General features: G+C 42.8%; 1 protein-coding gene across 1 annotated transcript; it reads right to left on the bottom strand.

The window, feature by feature from the left end:
- Positions 1-1,964: 1,964 nt before the first annotated feature.
- On the bottom strand, positions 1,965-24,777 carry MOGAT1 (monoacylglycerol O-acyltransferase 1). The gene is made up of 6 exons (XM_054639167.2): positions 24,416-24,777; positions 15,473-15,651; positions 14,876-15,077; positions 12,126-12,300; positions 8,491-8,690; positions 1,965-5,615 (listed from the first exon to the last, which is right to left on the bottom strand). The coding sequence occupies exons 1-6, from the start codon at positions 24,507-24,509 to the stop codon at positions 5,461-5,463; spliced, it is 1,005 nt and encodes a 334-aa protein (XP_054495142.1). The 5' UTR covers positions 24,510-24,777; the 3' UTR covers positions 1,965-5,460.
- Positions 24,778-25,404: the final 627 nt, after the last annotated feature.

The raw sequence follows: 25,404 nt of genomic DNA, 5'->3' as shown, positions 1-25,404 counted from the left end.
CGGCTCCCCTCAATGGGGCCCGGCTCCCCTCGCGGGGCCCGGCTCCCCTCGCGGGCCGCGGCGCGACGGCGCCACCTCGCGGCCACCGAACTCCCTGCGCCTGGGCAGCGCCCGAACCGCGCAGCCCAAGGTTTTTAAAACTTTAAAAGCCAGTGCTGTGTCACTTACCAGAAGCACCACTGAAATGAGAAACAGCGTAAATTTTAGCAATAAATCCATCACCTGGTTTCCATTCTAACGTGGACTTCAGTGTGTTTTCAAACACTTATATATCCATATTATTACATGTAAGACTTAGTCCTAAATGATTTTCCCTGGAAAACACTATCACTCACCTCTGTAGAAGACTGTCCATGTTCTGTAAACAGGAGAATGCCTGATTTCCAGGTAACACACCTATTCCATAGGATTAAATGCTGCCTGCTGACTGCAGGAGGGAAAGGTGAGCCCACTGCTGATTCATGTTAGCCAAGGAAAGCTCACAGGCTCTTGGACTGCTCATTAAAGTTCATCATAGCCATTCTAAAAAGCAATGGGGCTCCATTTATGCCAGAGGGAAATTTAACTGAAAATATATTGGACAAACAAGCATCAGCTGGCCAACAGTTTTAGTTGTAACTACTGTCCAAGATGGAGAAGGATCCAGGCTAGATGCCCACCAAATTAGGCAACAAGTATTTCTAGATCCCAGAATGGTTTAAGGGAGTCTCTTTCTCTTTTGCACTGGAAAAGGCTTTTCTCAAGCTTGTGCTATTTGTGAAATTTAATGTTAGGTATGAAAAGCAACCATAAAGGATGTGGTTCCTCATCTATGGTTCTTACCTTACTTTTTTAAGTGGATATATTTCTCAGCATATGACTATATTAAGCAAATCTATTTCCTCTTTTTTTCCTCTCCTAATCATTTTCTGCAGCTTTATTCTGTCTATTAAACTGGGAAAATACAAGGGAATTCTGGGATCTGCACTGTAGGCAGAGCACTGCTCGATCAGTTCAGCTGACATGAATTGATCCCGACCTAAAGAAAGCTCAGCTGAAACACCATCTCCATCCCTCAGGCCACCCAGCTGCCTTCAGAATCCACTAGCTGGCTGAGGAGGTAACATCACTCACCTATCACAAGCAATGTGATGGGTGTTGCTGCAGCACCTTGGGAAGCACGAATGTCTAGTTCCTCTCCATTCCTTGTTTTTCTCCATTTCTTGCTTTACAGGTATAACTTGTTTCTTTTTTTGTATTTCAGCAAAACCAGGATATGATGTTGATCCATTGATGAACCATGACACACCTCCAATTTACACATGTAAATTACACATGTGCACATTTACGCATAATGGGGCTACTTCAAAACAATCCAAGGCCACATTTAACCCATTTTTTCTCTTTATACTCTTCTGAGATGCAAGGTGGCATCATTCCATATTAAAAAGTATTTAGCTAGTAACAAAATACAATTAGCCTTTGCCAGTCTTTGGAATTGATAGCTGTCACTACAGCTGTTAGTGCTGCATTTAGCTGCCGTACTCTAAAAAAAACCAAACAACCAAATCCTATTAAATACATCACTGTTGTCAGGTGGGTGGTTTTCCTCTTCCCAGCAGACAAATGTAATCCATTTTTTACTCCATGCAGCTGTTTAGCTCCCCAGCTGCTAGAGTGAAGCAGAGCCTCTGTTCTAGGGTACTGTTACTAAGATTTGGACTCCATGCAACTTTCACTTAAAATTCAAACCTTTCTTCAAGCCCAGCCCACCCTTGCTGTGGGTCACTTCTCCCTCAGACCCTTTGGAACCCCACGAGGAACCTGGCTTCAGGTTCTCCTGAGGAGCCTGCAGCAAGCAATCCACCCAGATTTCTCATTGTGGTATGAGCACAGCCTGACAGCCAGGCTAATGTGAACCCTCGAGTTCAGCCAGGATCCAACAGCAGTGAATTCAAGTACCCGAATTCCAGTCAGCACAAGCCTCCTTTGGTACAAACCTTTATTATCTCACACCTCCTTGCCACAGCTATCATTGAAACAACTGACATTCATATTTTACAGGTACCATAAAAAGTTACAAAGTGTAAATTACGATGTGTAGTTCACAGAGTTAAAATACTTGAGGGTTGACTTTCTGTCAACAGAATTTGGCACAGAGGTGTTCACACACGGGGAACAGGCAGAAACTTCATTCTGAGCGTGGCAGGCAGGCAGTGTTTGCAGGTTTAGAGGCAGAGCTTCTCCTATTGATGGATGGCTGGCTTTACCTGTGGCATTGAAGGGCACAAAGAGAAACAGGAAGCAGGCCCCAGGCAGAGTGGCATCCCACCAGGAATGTGAGTGCTGCCTAGCTCTTCCAGGTGCAGCTGGGGCAGGGTGTCACCATTCCTACCAGCTCCTTGCTCTTGCTGTGTCCAGCATGAGCTGCAACTGGAGCCTCTTGCTGCAGTAAACGTGGGCAGCTTCCTCTGCCTGCAGCAGGGCTGGCATTGGTGCCTGTGGTAGCCAAAATGGGTCTGTGGCTGCCAGGGCTCTGGCCTTTAGGCTCAGGGTTGCAGGGCTGCTTTACACATCCACACAAACACAGAGGTAAATATTTCAGATGACACCATGGCTATCACATTTAGAGACAGAAGTTCTATTTTAAAATAGCCCTGAGTACACTAGACAATTGGTTAATAAAAGGTAGTTTGGAAGGACCATCATAAGCAATATGCAGTGATAACTGAGCAACAATAAATATTTGAGTTGTTTGGAGATTTTGTTGGTTTGTTATTTTTTGTTGGGTTTTTGGTTTTGGGTTTTTTACCATCTCCATTGTTACAAAGCAATGACAGTATCAGTAGCCATAGCAACACAATCCCTACTTGTTCTACCTGAGCCAGTTATGGATGGTACAGAGAGCCCACAGATAATTTCCTCATGGGATTCAGAGGAAAACCTGTTTATAGGGTACCCTTTGGACCAGATATTGTCCCAAAATCAGTATCCACATATTCCCTAGAAGTTTTGATTAATTTAATCTACAAAAAAACATTGTTACTTTCCATCCTCAACCCAATGCTAATATTCTTAAATTTACAGCCTGATCTTCTGTATCATTAAGGTAATGGAAAAAGAACAGACTGAGAATGAGAGGAAATATCTCATTAGAGCAGGTAATCTAGGAGAGCACAATCTGACAGACTCCAAATCCTTCTCTCTGGAATAATCCTCACTACTCATCAGGGCAAGCAATAAAGAGTCACATCCAAAGGAAATTTCACATAGCTGGCTAAGACAGAGCAACTGCTCAGGGATCATCTGTTGGTACAATCCTCAGGACCCTGAGACCTCTTCCCAGGTAACAAACCTGCCATGTCTGACCTCCCTAGAAACATGCCCTTCCAGAGCTGAAACGGTCCTGATCTTAAGCTGGTGTCAAACATGCACAGGCACAGTGCTTCCTCTTCTCAAACCCTGCTCCTAAACCCCATTTTTGCTGAATGATAAGCCACCACTCAGTATTTTCCATGCATAGAGACCAGAGATCTCAACCCAGGGAAAGGTGGGCAGAAAGTGAGGAAGCAAGATGCCTGCACAGTGATCATCAGTGATCAGCAAAGGCATGGGAAGGGAGGGCAAGCACACATGGCACCAAGAAAGCTCAGGAAGAGGTGAATTGTGGGCACATTGACAGCAGTCTGTCAGGGAAGAGGGGCTTCTTCAGGCACTGCAAATTCCAGCCCTGGTTGCCAGACTGTTTGTGTCATTGTAGAGAAAATGAGAGCAGGACTCAGTGTTGTTTACATCCGGATGACAATAGGATGACAAGAAGGAAGAGCCCTCTTAAGGAAACCAACTTGTTGCTGGAGGGTTTTTTGGAGCACAAGCAGCTCTCTATCTGGCAAATACTTGTCTGGCTTTGGGCGTTGGTTCAGTCAGAGTTCAATCCACAGAAGTCATTTGCACTCTTTTCTATAAACACCTTCCTCTTTCTAAGGATTTCCAGAATTTCTCTGTAACTTACTTTCCAGAGTTCTACCTTGTTCTCAAAGCCCCAGGTGTGTTTCTCCCAAGAGCCTCCAGCCCATGCAATACACAATGTGTCCAGTACTGCTATTCCTGGAGCCACCTCCATGCCCAGCTGAGCCAACTGCAGATGCCCAGGCTGCCTGACAAGCCCATGCCTGACCTGTCAGAGCACCTCACTGATGGAATATTCAGGCACCAAAACTACTAAAAGCAGAGCAAACTCTTCACTAACATCAGACTGCAAAGTCTGCAGGCAGTCAGAAAGTACGTGCAAATACAACAATTTATCTCATAAAAATTCAGTAATATATTAAAATTCTTTCCATACACAATAATCTCCAACACCCAGGCATTTTCACTGAAAAAGAGTTTGGTTAAGATTTTTTTTCTTTTCTTTTCTGAGGTGGATCTCCACATTTAGGATAAACCTTTTCTCAAATTCAGGCACCTGGTTTATATACAATGCACCCTCTTAACCTGCTGCACCCTAGAGCTATGCTCACACTGCCTTGGCACTGCAGCTGTGTCACCCTGCAGCACCAGTTCAACACATCTCCACTTCTGTCAGTGGGGAAAAAAAGGAATTATCAAGTACATTTTCCTTGGTGAAATTTCAGAACTGACTGAACAAACTGGGCTGCACTTCCTTCTGTGCAAGTGCTTGACATAGGATTATTTTTAATTTGCACAGGATGAAAATTTCACATGATTCCCTCCTTCTCCTGTCCTGTGCCTGCCACCTCTTCTGAGGCTGAAACTACCAAAGCTGCTTCATCTTCCAAACTTATGTTCCAAAGCACAGATTGTCCAGAAAAGTCACATCATTCAGTGCTTCCCACCACCCAGCACACACATGGACAGAAAAATCTCAACACTGTTCTCCAGACAGAAGGTTTGCTCTGCTCCATGACTTGGACAAACCATTTTTGCCAATAATCAATTCAGGGCTGAAGACTCTAATTTATTCTTAAATTCTCATGTAAATGGTTCACAGTAGCCATCTGCTGAAAACATACACCTTCATTCCTGTGGAAGAGCAGCAGGGGTTTCTGACATTCAGAGAAGAACCTGATGTCATGTTTGATAAACGCTGGTAAATCTCTCAACCTCTAATCAAAGGCTTCTTTGATTTATGCTTCTGCTACTGATCTCATGCTGGGGCAATTTCCTGTCCTCAAGCTGTGGTAAGAACATCTGTGTGGAATCTCTCACTCACATTTCTGGCACACATGAACCTAAAAGGACAACTCAAAACAGCACTGGCTTCAAGGCTTACATCCCAATGATCCCTCCCCACACGACCCAAGAATAAGATAAAAATCATTAAATCCTCGAACAATCCCTTCTTAAAAGTATTCCTTACATAAGGATAATTACAGATTGCAAAATATGGATTGCAAGAAAGACATCTTTGAGCAGACACTGTTTCTTTGCATGAGATTTGGAATTACAAATTGCAATTTGCTACTCAAAGATGAGAGATTTATGTGCAGGGATGCCATAATTGCTTTTGTGTTCTTCAAATAATTTCTTCAGTTTCTGCAGATACAATGCATGTAGCTGATCAATTTCTTCAGTGGTGGGGTTCAAGTTCTGTTTTACAGGGATGGGGCTTCCCACTGTAAATCAAACACAACAGCATTAGCTTCACTGGCATCTCTTTTTAAGCAGAAGTAAGAAGTAAGGGATTAAGATTCTGTAATCCCATCCAGATTGCAGAATCACAGCACAATTTTCTTACCCTGGGGCCTGATCCTGCCTTTCACAAGCCTGAGCCCTGGGTCTGGTTTTTCACTGACTTTTGCTGAAGTTCAGATAAAATTAATTAACACCCCCACCCCCCAATACTTCAGTTTGGCAGCAGATGAGCAAATGAGAAGAGTGATAAACTCTAACTTGAAGGAGCAGTTTACACTTCAAGGTACAATCCTCTGGGTTATGTGCTGTCTACAAGTTCAACACAGTATTTAAAACATGTACTTTCTCACTGTCTTCTGATGTGAATAGTAAAACCACTCAGTGTGAGGTGTGCTTAAAGGACAGTGGTGCCCTCAACCATACTGTCACATGGACAGGACTGAAGGAAATATTTATCTTCCAATTTATTCAAAATGGATATCACTGCACCAGAAATGTGACCTCAGCCTAGGGATGGGTAGCATGTAGATTCCCTAAACCTGTGAGGTGTCTCTGAACCATCCATTGCCCACAAATGTCACTGGAAACAAAATGTTCTCCAGGCACTGTGCAAAGCCTGCTACCTGCTCCATGGGAGATGACTCCATGGTAATCCAGAGGGCAGCCTTGTCTTCCACAAAAGGCTATGGCTAAAAAGTGGATTGCTAAGAGAACCTTCCCATGATCTCAGTCTCTCCTGTGTTGTTCAGTCATTAGATTTTGACAGCTATTCTTGCATTGGAAGCACCAACACATTAACAGACCCAACTGGGATTACAGAGGAAGCCTAGAGAAACAGAGAGCTAAAAGCACCCTTTGGACTTTTCCAAAGGCACCTGAAAATTCCTGTTAAGAGATGTTGCCACTTCAGATTGGATGGTGATGACTAAAGGGAAGCCTAACCAGAACCACAAAGAGCTGAGCCTGCATTTTCCTGCTGCAGCTCCAGCTGCACCAGCTCTCAGGCCTGTGTGGTGCTGAAACTCAGACTTTACACAGCTGGGGTGGGAACCCATGCCTGGATTGAGCAATACCTTAGAGGGGTGTGAAATCAATATACATACAATACAGGATTTCCAGAGGCAGGACAGGAAACAGCAAACAGCCCCCAAACCCTTCTGCAACAGTCTCTTCTCCCAAGAATGAAGATTTCTTGTGGGATGGAAAATTACATTCATCTCTCTAATATTATGTGCTTTAAGGAACTTGCTTAATTTGATATTTTAGAGTTGTTTCTATTTCTGTAAAGCAGTAATAAAATTTAAAAAAATAAAGGAAAACCAAAAGAACTCATCAAGCCCAAAACACTCAAATTCACAGATCTTGGCTTGGCTGAATGGCTCTTGGATCCATGGCTTCTGACCCAGGACTGGAATCACCCATACCTGGCCACGTTGGCAGCACAGCTCATCACCCCAGGTGAGCTCACTGCAGCTCTCAGGAGCTGAGGCAATGTTTTCAAAGCTGTGTTGAAGCCAAGAACACCCCACACACTTCCAAGGACACAAGGACATTGTGATGATTCTCAAACACGGGGGAAGACACACAAAAGGCAAAGGACCTTGTGAGATCTTACAAGTTCTGTTGCAAGACTCTGGTCTTGCTGATTTGTAGCACTCCTGTGCTTTTGTCATGATGAAGAAATGCCTCATAAAATAAGACATTTTAAGCTTCAGAACAGCCCTGGTTTCATCAGCCCAAAAAAATAAAAAAGCAGATTATAGATCTCATCCAATACATCTCATTCCAAAGCTTTGATAACTTTTTGGCTTTAAAATAAGTGGCATTTTTAGCCTGCCTGTGAACCATGCAGGCATTAAAAATTAAATATTTTCAAAATATTCAACTGCATGAAGTGATAAAACACAGATCTGCTTGAAATTTAACATAAAAAGAGCTATGTTTTTGTCTTAAACATTTTTATTTGTTTAATACTATAATCAAATCAACCCCATAAAAAGGGAGGGCCACCTTCAAAGTCCTTTGTAGAAAAGCTCAATTTTCTTTAGTTCACTCAGGTCAGAATCTGGCTAAAAATTATTTATCAAAAAATTTACAGAGAGACAACTATTGCCTTTGCATGAGACCCAGCATCACCTATTTTGTGAAGGTGTGGTTGTCAATAGCACTAGTAAAACCATGAAACATATGTTCAGTGAGAGCAGATGAGCAGTAATGGAAGCTTTTGGGGAAAAACACTCTCCCAAACTGCCTGTTGATGTGGCATGCACACTCCCAATTAAACATTTTTCCCTTTCCAAGGGAAAAAGCCAAGAGGGAAGGAAATACCCTAAAGACCTGCAAAGCCACCTAAGTGGCAGCCTGCCCAAGGGCTGTGGCACCACTCCCTTCCTCCTGCATCTCCCCCTCTGGCCTGATGAGCACCACACAAGCTCCTTCCAGCAGCCCTGATCCAGAGCTCTGCTGTACCTCAGCTGCAACATCCAACTGGTACTTCTCTGCAGAGCTTAAGAAATGAACTTCTGGGCTTCACATAAAACATCAGAACCCACATTAACAGCTGCAGAGCTGTGGCAGCCTTCTCATAAACTGGACAACTCTTGGATTTCTTTATGGATTGCCAAGGATAGGAGCCTATGGATAACTGAGAATGAAGGGTAAGATTTGGCCAGAAAAGGGAAAGGAAGAAAAGAACTGCCCCCTTTAACTGGGAAGGACAGTAAAGCTCACATACTGGTTTTAGATGCATACTAATTAATTCTGTTAGAACAGATTTATAAATTTACAGATATTAGCAGCACATTGATGAATTTTTAAACATTTGCAAACACATTAGAAAAGGTGCAGGGAACTTACCAACAGTGTGAATAGGTTGCCTGTAAGGTATGAAGCCAAAACTGTATTGGAATACTCCTCTAGCATGAAATAGTGGCAAAGCAAAGCCCATTATCTTTTGCAACTTCTCCTGTACATTCCTAAGCCATGAACCTTTGGGGTTTGCAACTTGCTTGAATAGTTCATTTTCACCAAAGGAAAACACTGGGACCAGATGAGCCCTGTGAAACAAAGAGGACACTGAGAATTCTACATCAGCCTGCACTTGCACTGCAGTTCACATCAGCAGCATGGAAACAGTTTCACAATAACCAGCACAGAGAGTTTCAGCAGCTTTGGATTTCATCAGCAACAGGCATTCAACTCTTCTCATGTGCAGCAGCTTTTTGGATGCCTTGGCTGGTTGGTGTTTAAAAAAAAAAAGTGATTGGCACACAACTAGCAACTTGCTTTTGGCAGTATTTATTTGGTTGGTACCTATTGCAATTTGTGACTGTTTGGAATTATGAAAATGAGTTATTGCATATATCAAAAGTATGTCTTTATCCACCACTATTTCAGCACGTCCACCCTTGTTCCACTACATTTTTTCCCTTGGCAAGCAAAGGAGACTCAGTGCTAACTTTATAATGCTCCCAGCTGGGTGGCATCAAAACCAGATCTTGGCTTTCCCTTGTCTTTTGACCGGAGTAATGCGTGCCCTTGATTTCAGCACAAAACCCTTGATAAAAACCAGACACCCTCACAGACACGAGTGCAATGCCAAATTCCTTCTCTGTGTCCAATTCCCAGCCAAACCCTGCTTCCTCGGACTTCTTAGAAAACAGAAGCTGTAATCCATTATTACCAGAGGTCACATCTTGCCCACAGAAATTACATGAACCCACTTTGGCTCTTGCACAGCCTAATGAATTCTCATTCAGCTCATGAATTGGCCTGGGAGGAAAGGCACTGACTAGCTCCTGGACAAACAGCCTGAGTGGATAAATCAGTGCAGGTAAACCCAGCATTGTATTTAAAACCTTGGCTGCAGTATGGTTTTTGATTAATGCTTCATTTCATTAACTATTCTGCAGAGTTTAGAGAAAAAAAAAAAAAAGCAGGGCAATCCTAAGCAGTCTCTGAAGGATTCAGGAATATTTTCTTTACTTAAATCTTAGTTTCTGTATCTTAGCTCTATTCTGTCCCCACCACCTTTGAGAAAAACCTTACTGTAAAATAGCAGTATTGCTAGAACATTGTCAGGATGAGTATCTGCAGAGCTGTGAATGCCTGAGGAGGACGCACTGAGGACAGACCTGGCTGGAAGCACTGAGTTCTGTCAATATCCACCTGTACAGTAAAAAACAACTGCTTCAACAGCTTCTTTAGCCTGAGGACTCACACAGACTATCATTCCCACATACTGTTCTGACTAGTGTCTGCTCAAAGTTTCTTCCTCCAGTGGATTTATCACCCTGCCACCTGTAAAAGAAATATGATAAAGCCTGGTACTTACTGTGGCTGTGTAAACACTCAACTTTTTACTACAACACTAAGACAAACAGGAACATCTTGTGGTGCAATAGCTGTGGTGCCCTGACACTGTGGGATTTGCTTTAATCTAGTGAAGACTTTTGCAAGATGCTATGTAGGAGGCTGAGACAGAGAAATAAGTAACTTATGATTGTGAAATTAAAGATAAGTTATCTGATTCATCATTTGTTTTGTGTCTTTAGGATTTCTTCACTTTGTATCAGATATTTGTTCTACCTTGGACCAAAATATCTTTTGCAAAAGTGCAGAGGACATTTGCTGACATATTCAGGCCATGTTTGACAAGCTCCTAGCTGAGGAACACAGGAGTCAGGACCAGGGAGCACAAGCCTCCACACTGCCCCCTCCTTCCTGAGCTGGTATTTGCTGCTGCAGATCATGAGCATCAGGAATGTGTGCAGGCACTGGTGGCAGATGGGGCTTCTCATCTACCTGGCCCTTTCATTTCCAGTTGAGTTGGAAATTTTCTTGCCATTTTGTTAATTGTTAAAAACAAGACTTCAAAAGCAGAAGCAATTACTGGATGCCAAGTCTTTGGGCAAGACCTCTGTTGGACTTGCACGGTCCCCCAGCCCTGCTGGACAGATGAGAAGTCAGAATTCCTGTGCTTCCCACAGAAGCAGGTGTTTGTGCTGGTGTTTGTAGGAATGACTTGGAGCCTGCTGCTTACATGACCATGTGAGTTGTAGCCCTTAGCCACTGGGGCAGGGACAGGCACTGCCACCCAGAGGAGGGCTCTAGGCAGCCATGACCCTTTTAGAAAGATGAGGACCATCACTGGAATCTAAGTAAGTGAAGGGGTTAAGGGGCCATTCCTGTGTTTTGTAAGTGTCCCACTCTTGCTGTTATGTGTTGGAGATACTTTTGAAATCAATGTCTTGAGAGGCACAGGTGTATCTGATTTCTCAATCCAAATGAACTTAGATGAGAGATAACCACCACCAACTTTTGTGATATGACAGACCAGACATCTACCAACATACTAATAAAAAAAAAGAGTATCTAAATATTCTTCTAATCTTCATGGTTAAAACAAATAAAAGCTAGTGAGTGTTGAGGATCCCACTGAATTAATCAACAGTTGGACTAAGGACTCATTTAGTCAGTAAACTCCTAATTCAAATAAACAAGTATTTTTTCTGGGTACAAATTAGACTAGAATGTTACATTCTGTTGGCACAAAAAACTCTTTATGAGAATCCTAGTGATATGTGTAAGAAACACCCTTGGAATTTTGGCACAGAACAGTTTCTAGTTTTTTGCACTCTGTGTAAAAGCAGAGAGCCCCTCTTCTCAGAGACCACCTTTTCTCCAGTTAATAGCTTAAAAAGCTCCTACAGATTTCTCAAGACTAGTATTTTTTCTCATTGCTTCACATGTCAATGTTTAATCCTGGGAGCTGTTCAGAAAGTGTGGCTGGAACAGAGCATTGGTTTCAGTATTTCTAATATACAAACCATCTAGACCAGTCCAGAACAAACACAGTAACTTAGACTGTGTAAATCACTCAAAAGACATTGATACCATCTCTGTTTAGTAACACACTGATGGCTGCTTCATAGTAAAAAGTTATCTAGTTTTTCTTGAGATTTTCACCAAAAATTCCCAGGAATTAACTTTTGCAAATGGCAATCTTCAAAAGTCTTCAGAAAACAAATCTTCCTAGATCATAATTCTCAGTGATTTAATGAAACAGAGCCTGGCTATCCAATTTGTTTGTTTGTTTGCTTAAAATGATAAGAAAATTCTATATGCTTAAAATGATAAGAAAATTCTCTTAATGTATCTTTAATTTACAGAACAGAAAGCAGAATGTTGGCCGTACTCAGAAAACCAGTCAAGATTTACTAATATTGTTTCATAATTCTTACTCTTTGCTAGTACAAGAAACAACTGAAATAAAACAAGATATGCTAACAACAACCTACTGTTACAAATTATGAAAGAGAAAGGGAATTTTCAACACTCCTAGAGTGGAACTAGGTGGACAGATTGGCTCCTGTGCCAGATATCTGCATGTTCTTAGACACTCAAACTCTTCCAAATTCTCTAATTTTATATAATATGAACTATATTTAAGAATCAACCTACATTCAAAGCATGCTTCATGGAAGACCTACCCATGTTTCAGGGCCATTTTAATAAAGCCCTTCCTCTTGAGGATGTTCAAGGTGAGACTTCCAGGATGTGCATTCAGAGACTCCTCTGCTCCTCCAATGACAATGACAGATGCATGGCCCCCTCCTTTATTGCTCAGCACATGGGAGACACTTTCCTTGGATGCAGAAACCATTCCTTCAGGAGGAAACATTTTAAGAGTGACCACTGGTTCCTCATGTACAAGTACAGTGGAATTTAAGAATATTTTAAAATATATAATTGATGTTTCAAAATTATAACAGCACAGAACAGATTTCAAAGGTTTGGGTCAAGCTCCTTACTCTGGAACAGATTTGGTTTTGGGCACATGTTTTGGTTTCACACCGATGAGTTAAATGCTGTTGCCTATTGCAAGAGTTTTGAGTTCTTCAGGGTGTGCTCTTCTGGCAACTTAACTCCCCCTCAGAGAGCCTCTGTGCCCAAGAACAGGAGGTGAATGGCAGCAGATACTGCTGAGAGGCAGCAGCTAGAGCTGTACAGCAGGTGCATACAAACACAGGCACAGAGGGGTTAACAGAATGTGTAGAGGATTTGTTAACTCAAATATGGAGCTACAGTGCCAAGCAGATCCCTCCACTCTTTTCACAGCTATAAAGCAGCAGCTCCATCTAAGGCAATGGCATGACAGCATTAGAAGAAGCAGAAAAACACTCTTCTACCATTCCTAATAACTGCATCAGGTCATTCTCTAGTAACCAGGCCCAGGCACTTATCAATATTTAGGCTAAAATAGCAGATTATATGAAGCTTTTCTGGTACTCTTGCTGATATAGATACTTCTAATTGGAGGTACACTGCTGTACAAGACTTTATCATCTCCTTAGGTCTTGTTCTGGACTTGGTGCTTTGAAAAATCCATGTTCTACCAGATATGCATCTAATCTTTCAAAGGTTCCTCTTCCTTCTTGCCCTCTGTTTCATTTCAAAGGCTTATAGTGATCCCATTTAGCCAGAAGCCATGCTTAATTACACTGTGTTGAATTCATATAATCTAAGTGACAATTTAGAGATCAAGTGTAGTTTACATTGTTGGTTTTACAGAGCTGGTATCAAAATGCACTTTTGGATGTTCTGCTCCCTGCTTGGTCTTTTTACCAATATGGACATTACAATTTGGATTATAAAAATTTGGGAAGAGAGGGAAGATGACTGTGGTCTACTTTTGGGAGCTGGCCACCAAGAGGAATAGCTTGCAACTGGAGCAAGTCCAGACCTCAGCAAAAAGCTACATCCATTTGCCACATCTGCCTTCACAGCCACTGCTACTCTGAAAATTCAGCTGACCTGGGACTCACAAATAATTCAAGTGGTGCTCATTCAAGTCACCATGCATTTTCCCTGGAAAGAAAAGCAGAAATCACTGCCTTTCCCCAGGACAAATGTGTCTCCTGCTGAAGCAGAGCTGCCCTGCATGCAGGGCACTGCTCCATGCTCACACTGCAGCTGCGCTGCCAGAGGCAACAACTGCACGTGTTAGACACAGACAGAGAAAGAAAGGGACATGAAACATTGTGCCAGCAGTGTGGCTTTCAGGACATGGAAGATTTTGCAAGAGTCTTATTATTGGAGTGGTGATCTGTATTACACCAAAGGTCCCCTCTCATTTATCAGCTGCATACCTGTGAAAACCGAGCTCCAATGCTGGCTCTTCTTCAGTGTGCTTTTTACTGCAGCTCTTTCTCATTCTGCAGGTAAATATTTGTTCCCATGGGTCAAGATGCCAAAAACATCTGACTTCCAGACAATGATTAAACAACAGTGTTTAAAATTGCAATGTTCTACCACTGCCAATCCCTCACTTTGCAAGCCTCAAAGAACGCCCTCAGAAATTACATTTGCATGGAAAGGCATTCTCTGATATGCTGAAGTATACATAGATAAGTAATTCTGATATTAATCTGGGAAACATCTCTGTGCATGGAACAGTGGAACAGCTCCTCTGAGATTGCAGTGTCTGTGTTGCAGTCATGAATAAAGTTAGATCTCTGTCTCCTGAACTTAGTCTTGTGCATCAGAACATGCTTAAATGCTGGTGTTGAGTGAATTTAAGTAAAATAAGTCATGTATTAAACCACTGGGGGGGAGCACTAGTTCTTATTTCATTCTCCTCTTTTTTCAGTTCCCCCAACTCAACTGCTTGTTATTTTTATCTTTTATTGCTGTAGTACCAGTCATGAATATCACCCCTTGATGACAAAAGCTTCTCACAACAGAGAAAAAAGGTCTCTCTCTTTAGAGTTTACATCTCAATCAAAATTACACACATTTGCAACATAGGACTTCAATCAGAAGCAAGTAATTAACTTCTGAGTATAAAGATATTTGTAATGTATAACACTAAGCCCTTCAGGTAAGAGATTAGCCTGAATTTGTTTTACAAGTGCCTGCTAATGACTAAATAAAATTAGAAATTATTATGCCCTTCTCTTCTTGTATATACTGGGTACTCAGGACTGCTATCTGATAGTTCAAAGGAAAAGCAGCAATTTCTTTTCAGAAAGAAAAAACAACTCAGTGATATAGTTTACAAAACTATTAATAAAACCTTCCAATTTTGCCACAACAGTTCATCATAAAATAGAGGTTAAATTTAGCACCAACAGTGATCCTTCTGAAATTACTTACCATATATAAGTAGAGGAATAGACTCTACATTTGTAACAGAAACTAAAATATGGAGCAACAGCTGAGACATTCTGCTTTTACCTACCAGCACTCATTATGTATTCTCTGAAGAAGGGACAGCCAAACCAGATGGGCATGATATGGAGATATGGAGTAAGGCCAGGAAATAAATTTTTGAAAGGAGGATCAGTGCAAAAGTTTCCGAAGGCTCCAGCTACGAGGACCCCATGAGGGTGAAAGCCAAGTAAGTAGTTGTGATTTGGGTTCAGTTCTGAAGTTTTTATAAGCTGAAAAATAAGAGTCAGTGATGGGCATTATGATATTTACCCCAAAAACAACACCTATGGAGATTGCACATTGACAGGACATAGAAGCAATGACAATGAGTTTCCTTTTGAGCACTTAAAATTACTGTCCTGCTTTACAGATAAAGAAAGCTTAAATGGATGTGTCAGGATACCATGTCTAGATTTACTGTGCTGAAGCACTACCTTGTCACCCAACAGTCCAACTAGAAAACCAGGCCCTGTCCCCTTCTGTCACTAAATCTCAGATTTCCCATGTTTTAAAAAGAAGTTAAGTTCACTCCAGAGAGATTATTAGAATTTTAGCAAAGATGAGTCCCAGATGTCTGTCCATGGTTATGGCTATTCAAGCTGTTTGTGAGAAACCCTTTACTCACATGAATGGGAAAGTATTCCCTGAAGTACTTCCAGACAGTCCAGCTTCTGACCCAGTGGGAGCGTCTGCCCCCAGTGCATGGTGTTCCCCAGTCCAGGTACAGCCACAGCAGGTACAGAACAGCAAGGAACCAGAAATTGCCCAGGATCAGGATCACAAAGAATCCAAAGCAAAACTCTGCTACAAGAGACAAAAAAGTGAAAGCACAGCAAGCATTAATCACATCTGTGTCCTTTTAAGAATGCCCAACCCTGATATGTTTTTAGAGATTTACTCAAAATGCATGCAAATTGAACTCAGCTTATTCCACATGGTGCTGTTACAGTGAAGGTGAAACATTACAAGAGTGTATCATCTCAGTCTATTATTTCTCCCTCTACTGCACAACTGGATGCTTGGTAGAGAGCATCTGGTTTACCTAAGGCAAAATAAAAGGAGACAGCAAGAACTAACAAGGATGTAATGCTTCAGGGAGTGAGAAGAAAGGAAAGCTGGGGAAGGAAAGAAGGGAAAGGGAGCCATAGCAACCTCTCTTTTCTAATTACAGGGATATTGGGCAATCATTTTCTATTCTCCTTCTCAGCTTCTCTACCTAGAATATGGAGTGATAGTTCTACTCCCAGCCAAAAGTGCTGTCACGGGCCAAGGAGATACACTAGACAAAACCAAAACATGGAGAGGTTCCACTTCAGCCACTAAACACCTCAGCCAAAGGGGGAGTTCAGTGCTGCTGTGGGAATACAACAGCAGGTAAGTCCTGATACTTTCAAAGCCAATTAAGAAAGAATTGTAACATCCTGCTACAGTAGTGATACATAAGAATTGTATTATACACAATTCAAAGAGCAGAAAAAAGTTGTTTGGTTAAATACATTGTGTTACTTGGGGCTCAGCCTTGAAATAATTACTCAGGGAAATCCTATGGAAACTTTATCTTTGTAGAACTTGCAGAATTTTAGTTTTGGACTGTGTTGAAGAGCCGCAGTCTGAGATGTCTGAGGAGTAGGAGCTGCTGCTCTCTGCCCTGTGGCAGCCCTGCAGCAGCCTGCTTGCTCTGCCACCTCCTGAACAAACCCCATCAGGCTCACGGATCAGATGCTGAAGTCCAGGTTGCAAGGGAGCCAGGGCTTTAACATCATAAATTTATACAGTGGCAAGCAAAACAGGACCTAGCTCTCACTGAAGACTCAATGGGCAGAGCTGCAAGAGCCCAATGTTTTTCAGAGATATTTTACAATGCAGAAGCAGTAATTTATGTCTCACAATTGACTGGCTTTCATGAGGGAAATATCCTGTGAAGTCCTAAAAGAAGTTACACCAGTGAAACATACTGAGCTAAATACATCACTAAATAGAGCAGATTTAAAAACAAACACTAGAAGTACTTCAGGCAATTATTTGGCTCACACAATGTAAAATATCACCAGAACTGAAAACTTTAGAATAAGTAGATGAACCAAGAGTAAAACCCACTCATCCAAGTTCAGATCACCTTCATTCAGGAAAGAAATTACTTGGGTGTTGAAAAGTCAGCAGATTCCCTAGACTGTGCAGGTTCTGAGCTGAGATCTCAGCTTGGTCTACAGGCACACTAGCATTTCCTCCAACCTGAATATTTACTTTTTCTGAACTTCAACCAGTTTGTTCCTGAGCCTAGTTTGACTGTGCCTTCAGAATAGAATTGGCTATCTTGTCTAGAAGGGGATGAGCATTCACATTTCCAGCAGGGATATGAGCAGAAAAATAAGGAATTGCATTTGCTCTGAGGAAGGGAGAAGAAAATGACCATAAACAAAAGCAGGAGCAGGACAAAACCTACCATTTTCAAGGATACTCCATTCTTCAGTACAGAAGCTCACTGCTTCTTCCTCAAGCAAGAAACCCTGGTCTTGCACAGAAAAGCATTTGAGCAAGAGCTCTTGAAAACACCACAGCTAACTGAGGCCCACAGACCCCCAAAGTCAATGTGGAAAACTCACAAGAACTAAAACCAGTTCTAAGGAACATCATTAATGCAGGACAAGTAACACAGATGAAATATGACACTCCAATTCCACTGGGAATTTCACAGGGAATCCCACAACAGCATCACTCCAAAATAGAGCACAGATGTCTATTGAGGAAAAGTCATTACCTGGTCCTTGAAGAAGAGATCCTGAAACTATAGACATTTCTATGAATGCTAATCTGGACAGGATGCCAAGGTTCTTGGTTTGAACAAGTATGAGAAGTTTTTTCTAGCAGCTATAAATCAATTGATTTGTTATGCAAGATTTAATAAGTATTTAAATTTCCTACCTTTCCTTTCTGTGTTAAGTCAAAAGAAGCACTTTTGACTTGACACCAAATCAATCACATGGCTTTTTTTAACACAGAATCACATGGCTTTTTACTATCAGTTTGCTAGCAAACAGCTGAAAAGTGCTTTGTAGCCAAGCATCCTTGCTGTGAGAGCTAATTACATCAGCAGTGAGAAGGCCCAGATAGCAGTACTTAATCCTGGGCAGACAAACATCCACCAGATAACAAGCTGGCTGCTTTGCTTTAGCTAGGACACCTTCCTGAGTGCAGGCAAGGTGTGGGGAGATAAGTATGCTGCTAGCACTTCCTCAGGGGAGCTCAGCATCTTGTAGGACAAAGTTGATTACTGCATTCCCAATGAGACATGTGAGGCAAATTCCTTTTGCCATACCTCCTCATTATTTCAACAAATTAGCAGCCTGCAAGATGAGCTAAACACTGATGACTCAAAACCAATGAGACTGTAAACACAAACCTGATGTTTTCTCCTTCAGACAAGACAGTGAGTAAATAAATAACAACCATTTTAAGTAAATTCATAAACAAATTCCAGTAAAAAGGTGAGTAACTTGGGATTTGTCACTCTACTGCATCATGTCCTTGGATGTAGTTCCAGTGTACAATCTAAGTGTAATTTTTTTGGTTGAACTTGAATTAGAGCTTTGAAAAGTATCTCTGCGATGTACTGGATTTTGGGGGTAGGGGAGGGGAGATGAGGAAATACAGACTAAAAGACAAATCACTGCCAGAGAACTCTGTACATTGGGTTTGTGAACCAATGTTGGTGTGTCACTTCTCCTCCATTTTGCATTTGCAACACATGGATATTCATATTTTGCAACAAATGGTGAAAACCACTCTATGTAGTGTGAGCAACTAGCACTGGCAGCCATCCTGCCCAATGATGTTTGCACACCTGATCCTTCAATCATTAATCAGGCTCTGAGTTTGCAACTGGGGGCACCAGATTTATGAAATAGTCAAATGCCAGAGATAGGAAGCACAGGTTAAATCTGGAAATTGGAAGCTTCAAATGCATTTGGAGTTACTAAGGCATCAAAAATGTTTGATTAACATCTGTTGTGAAAGCCACCAAATGTAAGATTGTCCCTGGAAGAGAAAGCTCCCATTATGCTCAGAGCAGTCATGGACAGCATGGGCAGTGCAGGTGTGTCCCTGGTGCCAGGGGTGCTGCTGTCACCCCAAGCAGCACTACAGGCTCTCTGCAGTGCTCCAAAAACCATGCAAAGGAGCTCACTCCAAAACTGGTTGGGCAGCCAGCATCTGGTGGATGTGGATCAGTCTCCTGTGAGGGCCTTTGTCAGGTTATTGGTTTGGGAGCCACAAAGATACCTGAGCACTCCTGCCAAGGCAGCTGTATCTCAGCAGTGCTGTGACAGCAAACACAAACACTCAGATGCCAAGCTTGAGAGGCCTGTTGATGCTGAAATTTGGTTCCAAGTTCCCAAGACCTTCAGCTGGCAAATACTGATAAACTAGAGATAGAGCATTACACACAACTGACTTGCAGGTAGAGTGGCCTGGATACCATAAATCCCCAAGTTACTAATTGCCAAATCCCAAGACAGCATGCCAAATTTAGTCTACATGTTTCCCACTTCTTTTCTTTCTCCTTAGGCATTCACTGTCACTTATGTTCACATAGGGGTTCTCAGGCTAGGGTCTCTGGCCTGACACAGCAGAGCTGGTTTTTTCTTAGTATTTTTGAGAGATACAAACAAATACACCCAAATACAAACAAGTACTTGGTTAAATTCCCTCCCTAAGATGTAGGTAACAGAGGCAGCATTCCTAGAAATACTAGTCAGTAAGTACCCTGTTATTCTCTGTGATCACACTTCAGTCCCTACCCATAGGCCACCAATAAATTTCATGGATAGATGAGTACAGAGTGACAAAAACAAGTAGCAATACCAGCCAGCTTGCTAGAAAAGGCTCATGGAGCTTAGCTGAGTTTTTTTAAGCATCAAAAGAGTTTTGTTTCTTTTTTTAAAGACTTTGAGGAAGAACAAAACTATATTAGCTATCCAGCTATAGCTGATGAATTAAATCAGCACCAGATAACAAATCATCGTGGCATGTTTGCAGGAAAGGTTAATATTTGCTTTAGCACATTACACTGACACCTTCTTTCTCAACACAGAAACCACTTATTATTCCAGCAGCAATCTCTCACTCTGTCTGTGGCAAACGTTTCATCATTTCTATTCTTTTGGGGAAGCCAGATCCACAACTCAAAACTGTCTCCAGCAAGTTCAATTAACAGACTGCTTCATCCTACATGCACAGAAGTTTAATCACTAGAGAACAGGATGTAGTTTAATATACACCAATGTCTTCAGCATACTATTTTGTGGTTTTGTGCATATTAAAGTATACCTTATATTATATACTGATTTTGCATTATTAAGGGGTTTGCAAATAAATACAGGGGTGCCTGCACAACAGTCACTTCCTAAATCCCCAGTGAGGAGCCCAGAGACGAAAGTGGGCCTTAGAAAATGCACTATTCTCCTCTACCATCACCTATTCCCAGAGAAAAACCATGGTATCCCTGCTGGAGAGTTAAACTCCCATTTCCCTCTCTCATTATCTGGCCCAAGACACCACCACTCCACCCAAGGTGCTCAGTTTTGCATTTGATTTTGTACGTGTTCAAACTCCACTGTCCATTTTCACATTGGGGCACAGAAGTTAGCAGGAGCACATAGCTCACCAACTCACCTTCTAGCTTTACTTTCTTCCAAAACTCTGTCATTTGATTTGTGTACATTAGAGAGAAAGGAAAACAAAAGGCTAAAGCCCTGGGAAAGCAGCATTTCAACCAAATCTGACTTATTTTTCTTTGTTTTAATGGTTTTGCCTTTAAATGAGCCCTTTGCTCTACCTCCTGATACAAAGTGACCCTCACTGACAGATGTGCAGTATGAGGCACACAGCTCACAGCACACACCAAGGAGAAATGCCCATCTGCTGTGTGAGAAACAGAAAACCTACACCTGTTCCCAGTAATATCAGGGTATTAGGCATACTGGTAAATGCAGCAAAATTAATTCAAAGTTCTTAGAAAAACACCTCCAAGCTTAAAAACAAAGATTTCCTGCAAACACTGGGTACATCCATTATATCCAGTGACAATTCCTTTAGTGCATATCCACAATGAACCTATGATCCAAAAATGGGTGTTATGTAACCTCTTTGCTTTGTCAGTCCAGCAGCACTTACAGGCTTGGAGATGTTATTTCTCCAAGTGACTTTCTGCCTGGGTTTGGGTTGGACAGTGGCACAGAGTGACAAAGAGCAGCCAGCACACAGGCTCACAGGCAGACATGGTGTGGGTGTTACATGAACTTGGGACAGGGCCAGACCTGCCCCAGGACTGTCAGCCCCTGGCCAAGCAAACGAATCCCAAATAACTGTAATTACAGACATAAAACTACCATCTGTAAAAACTGTCTGGTTTGGCCTTTTATCCAAAGTATAAGATTGCAAAATTTCATGTATCTGCTGTTTCAGCAGTAAAACACTAATGGCTTGAACACTATGCTTCAGCCTGAAGCTGTTTTGGATTTGTGCTTAATACAGTGAGAAATAGCATTTGCCAGTTTTCAGTTTTAACAGCTTTAGTTTTCTGGACTCAAGACCGGTAACACTTGTCTTTCAAAAGACAGAAGCCCAATTAAAACACTTCTCTCTTTCATGGAACTTATATCCAAACTTTTCTGGTCTGCTGACTTAGAGAACATAAGATAGAAAACCACATGGCATTTTCAGTCAACACACGGTGGGAATCTGTTAATGGGCATTTCTCTCATCTAATCCAGAAACTCTTATATTCACCCCCAGTATTTCGGAACTTATTTTTGTTTCTGGTGTCATGCCCCTGGATAATGAACAGGCAAATCACTGTTACAAAGAAAACTTGTCTTTTCCTTTTGAGGGTGAACTTTGGCAGCTTGCAGCACAGAACAAGGAAGTACAGGAACTTACAGCCAGAATGTTAAAGAGGTTCCTTTTGTATCTAATGAAATTCTGTGCACATCTGTACAGCTTTTTTGAGACAGAGGCATGTTTACTCTGCCTACGCTGCACAGCAGAAGCAATGGATCTCCAGTGCAGATCCAGCCCAAGCTGGTACACTGCATGAAGAAGCAGAACTTTGCTTGTTCCAGGCTGCTGCTGCTGTTTTTTTCAGTATTTGCAGACTGATTCACTCTTTTTACAGTGAGGATGAGATTTAGGCTTCAACAACTACTGCATGTCTATATTTCACGCCAGCCTGTGAGTTGCACAAGTAAGAGGGCATTTTCAGTCATCAATTCCACAGTCTCAGAAAACCATGCAGCATTACAACAAAGCAAGCCTGGAGAGCAAGGGCTTTTTATATTTTTCAGCCAGGAAGATAAAACCAAGAGTCTTTTATCCAAGTCACATTGTGAATTCTAAGTTGTAATAAGCTCACATTCCCCTTACAGCTTACTCAGTGTGCGAAATCACTTTTTCACATGTCACTCCCCAGATTTGAAGCATATCATTGACCAATTCAGGGCACTAATTTACAGTTATCTTACTTCATCTGTTAGTCCTACAGTTCATTTTACTAAGCTATGGCACATTACAACACACCTAGATGGACAACTTCAGCAGCTAAGCCAGTACCCCATTTATTCACTGCTCTAAACAGAATCCCTCTATCTATATCATGAATCATTAGCTGTAATAGGGCATTATCTGTTCAAGTTTTCACATGCAGATATGTAACACAAGGCAAACAATCGAGATTGTGCTTGGCATAAACTAGTTCCAGCCATACACAAACCCCCAAAGAACACCTAAACCTCCAACCTATTCTGTGATGAACTCACACAGTATTTCACTTGTGCCAAGGCATCCCCTCCCTGATTTGAAAGTGTCACTATTGAATCCAAAGCTTACAAAGAAACAACAACTGTTCACAAAAAAAATAAAGGCTAAAAAATCCAGACATAGGGGCAGTCCAGAACATCAGAAATCAGCCCATTTCCTACTGCTTTAAGTCATTTAAGATTCATCCACCTGAATTTTCCTGCAGCTAAGTGAAATGTTTTGGCCAGATCACTGGCTGCCCTTTCACTTGAAAGCATCCGCCTACGAAATGACAAGGTCACATTGGTCAGCTCTAAAGATAAACATCCCTATGGTGCACAAGCAGATACTTATTATTAGAATCAAATTGTTAATCAAGCATTCTTGCAAATCCATTTTTTCATGATCACATGAACTCACTATACTCAACATAACCAGCCATAAGACCATTTCTGAGTTGATTTTCCTTGACATTCCCAGGCAGTACCAGCTGCAGATGACAGCTCCCTACTTTGCCTGCTAAACTACAGAGAGGGGATTTTCTGCATCCTGATCACTTCTAGTAAGCACAGGAAGATATGGTTTTCTGCAGCAGTATTGCTACATTAAGGCAAAAAAAAAAAAAGTTTTCTTCCACTGCCCCTGAGCTTCCACTGCTTTATGAGACTTAAATAATGGCTCATGCCAAGACCTAACTAAATAACAGAAAATTAAAAGTACAGACTACTTACAACATAGCCACAAACAGAAACTGTTTATCGTTTAACTACATATAATTTTGATGTAACAGAACATCTGCTGATTAATCTGCAAAGATACTTCATACCCCTCCATACTTCCCCCAAATTTTTCATGTGTGAGTTAACAATCTAAAACAACCACCTGAAAGACATCAGACCACCTGTAGGATAATATATTTGTAAGACATACAAAGAAGATAAGTGCACCCTTTTTACCTTGTAAATCCTACAGCATAGATGATCTTGAAGTGTTCCAGCATTTCCAGTGATACTGGAGTATTCAATAACTACTTCCCAATTTATATAATCCATGGATTTAGTATCATAGAGTTAAGGTTTATCTTACCTTATCAAGTGATTCATTTCATCAGATTCAAGATACCTACCCATGTGAATACAATTTGCTGCTGTGAATAGGTGCTTAATGATAGGTGTCTATTAAGATATTAGGAAAATTAATTACAGCGAAACAATCAGTAGAAAAAGATTACCAAGTAGAATTAGCAACACTTTCTTAAAGCCAGTGAGGATATTTTTCAAACACTTACAGAACTGTCTGCATATGAATCAATTCACTGACAATGCCCATTATTTTTCATTACCTTGTTAAATGAGAATTTTATTGAACTACAGCATATAAAGTTATTTTACGAAATTATGAATGAAAACAGCATTAGTCATGTACCAGACTTTATGCTCATCTTCGATAAAAAAGTTGCTGTCAGAAACCTACTGGGCGTCCCAATGAGGAGCCAGCGACACTAGCTTTTTAGGCTCATATTTGAAGCAGAACCCACAGAAAGAAACAGACCCCCATAAAAGAGAAAAAAACATCCAAAGCTTTCAGGGAAGAAAGAAGTGCGATGCTCCAGCCCGCCCGGGGATCGCCGGGGATCTGCTCGCCCCCGGCCGCTCCTGCACCCACGTGGAGCCACGGCTGGCACCGAGCGATGCCCACGGGTAACGCTGGTCACGGAAAAAGCCGCTCCTCGCCCTTTTCTCTCAGGGGCAGGGGCAGGAAGGAGGAAGGCTGTTACCCAGCAGGAGGAAGGAGAAGATCCACTGCAGAACGGCGACTGTCTGGATCCTCCTCTTTAGGGGGATATTGATGGGGGCAAACTCGACCTTCATGCTGACGGAGAGCAGCGCGGGAGGCACGGAGCTGCCGGCTCCGGCTCCGGCTCCAGCCGCCGCACCTGCCCGCTGCGCGCCGCTCTGCCGCGGCCCCGGCCGGGCAGGACGCGCCCCTCCCGCCGCCGGCGCTGCCCACGGCCGCGGGTCCGGCAGGCGGGGACAGGGAGGCGGTGCCGCCCGCCCCGGCCGCGGGAAACCTGATCCTGGAACGGGAGCGAGCAGAGCCCGGGCACGGCTGCGGGGGCTGGCGGCGGCTACACCCCCTCCGCCCACAGGCGGCTGGAGTGGGTGCCCCGGCCCGGAGCGCCGCGCCTGCCACCGCTCGGCATGAGCGGCACCGGGCGGGGGCACCGCGGCTGTGTCAGAGCGAGCCCCGCGCCTGCGGACCCAGGTGCGCCCTCACATCCAGCACCTGCGCTGCCCTGCCGGGCTTTTCCCCTGGGAGCGCCCGGAGACCCGGCACTCCGGGGCGTGCTTAAGGCTCTTACCATTAAAGAGCTTATGGAGCTGACCCAGAACTTAGAGTTCCTGCAGTGTTTGGCGTCAAGAGTTTCGTTTTTAATTACACCAGCACACGCACAGCCTCCTCCCGCCCGCGGGGCGTCCGTGACAGGGATCGTCAGTAAACAAAACTTCGGCGTGCAAAAGAAACCACCCCCCGAAACTTGCACAGCGTTGCCCCAGCTGAACCCCCCCCCTCCTTCTCCCTGGGGACGGCGACAGCGGCGGGATTCACCATTCCCCGCGGGGACAGGGATAACGCTGGGAGCCGCGGTCCCCACGCGGGGATGGGCACAGCGGCACCGCCGCGACTCGCGGTCCCACACGGGCCGCCCCTCCCGCCCAGCGCCGGTGACAGCGCGGGGCCCCGGCGCGGGCTGATGTCACCGCC

Source organism: Agelaius phoeniceus, chromosome 10 (genome assembly GCF_051311805.1).
Source record: "Agelaius phoeniceus isolate bAgePho1 chromosome 10, bAgePho1.hap1, whole genome shotgun sequence".
Lineage (NCBI taxonomy): Eukaryota > Metazoa > Chordata > Aves > Passeriformes > Icteridae > Agelaius > Agelaius phoeniceus.
Note: the sequence above shows the minus strand (reverse complement) of the source record. Positions and strands in the feature narration are given on the sequence as shown.

What these genes read in the sequence shown, in the direction of transcription:
- MOGAT1 (XM_054639167.2), bottom strand. Translation starts at nt 24,509, where the DNA reads ATGAAGGTCGAGTTTGCCCCCATCAATATCCCCCTAAAGAGGAGGATC. An exon ending in CTTCTCCTTCCTCCTGCTGG is followed by an intron (nt 15,652 to 24,415) that starts GTAACAGCCTTC and finishes TGTCTCTTGTAG; the next exon opens with CAGAGTTTTGCTTTGGATTC. An exon ending in GCAACCTATTCACACTGTTG is followed by an intron (nt 5,616 to 8,490) that starts GTAAGTTCCCTG and finishes TTTGATTTACAG; the next exon opens with TGGGAAGCCCCATCCCTGTA.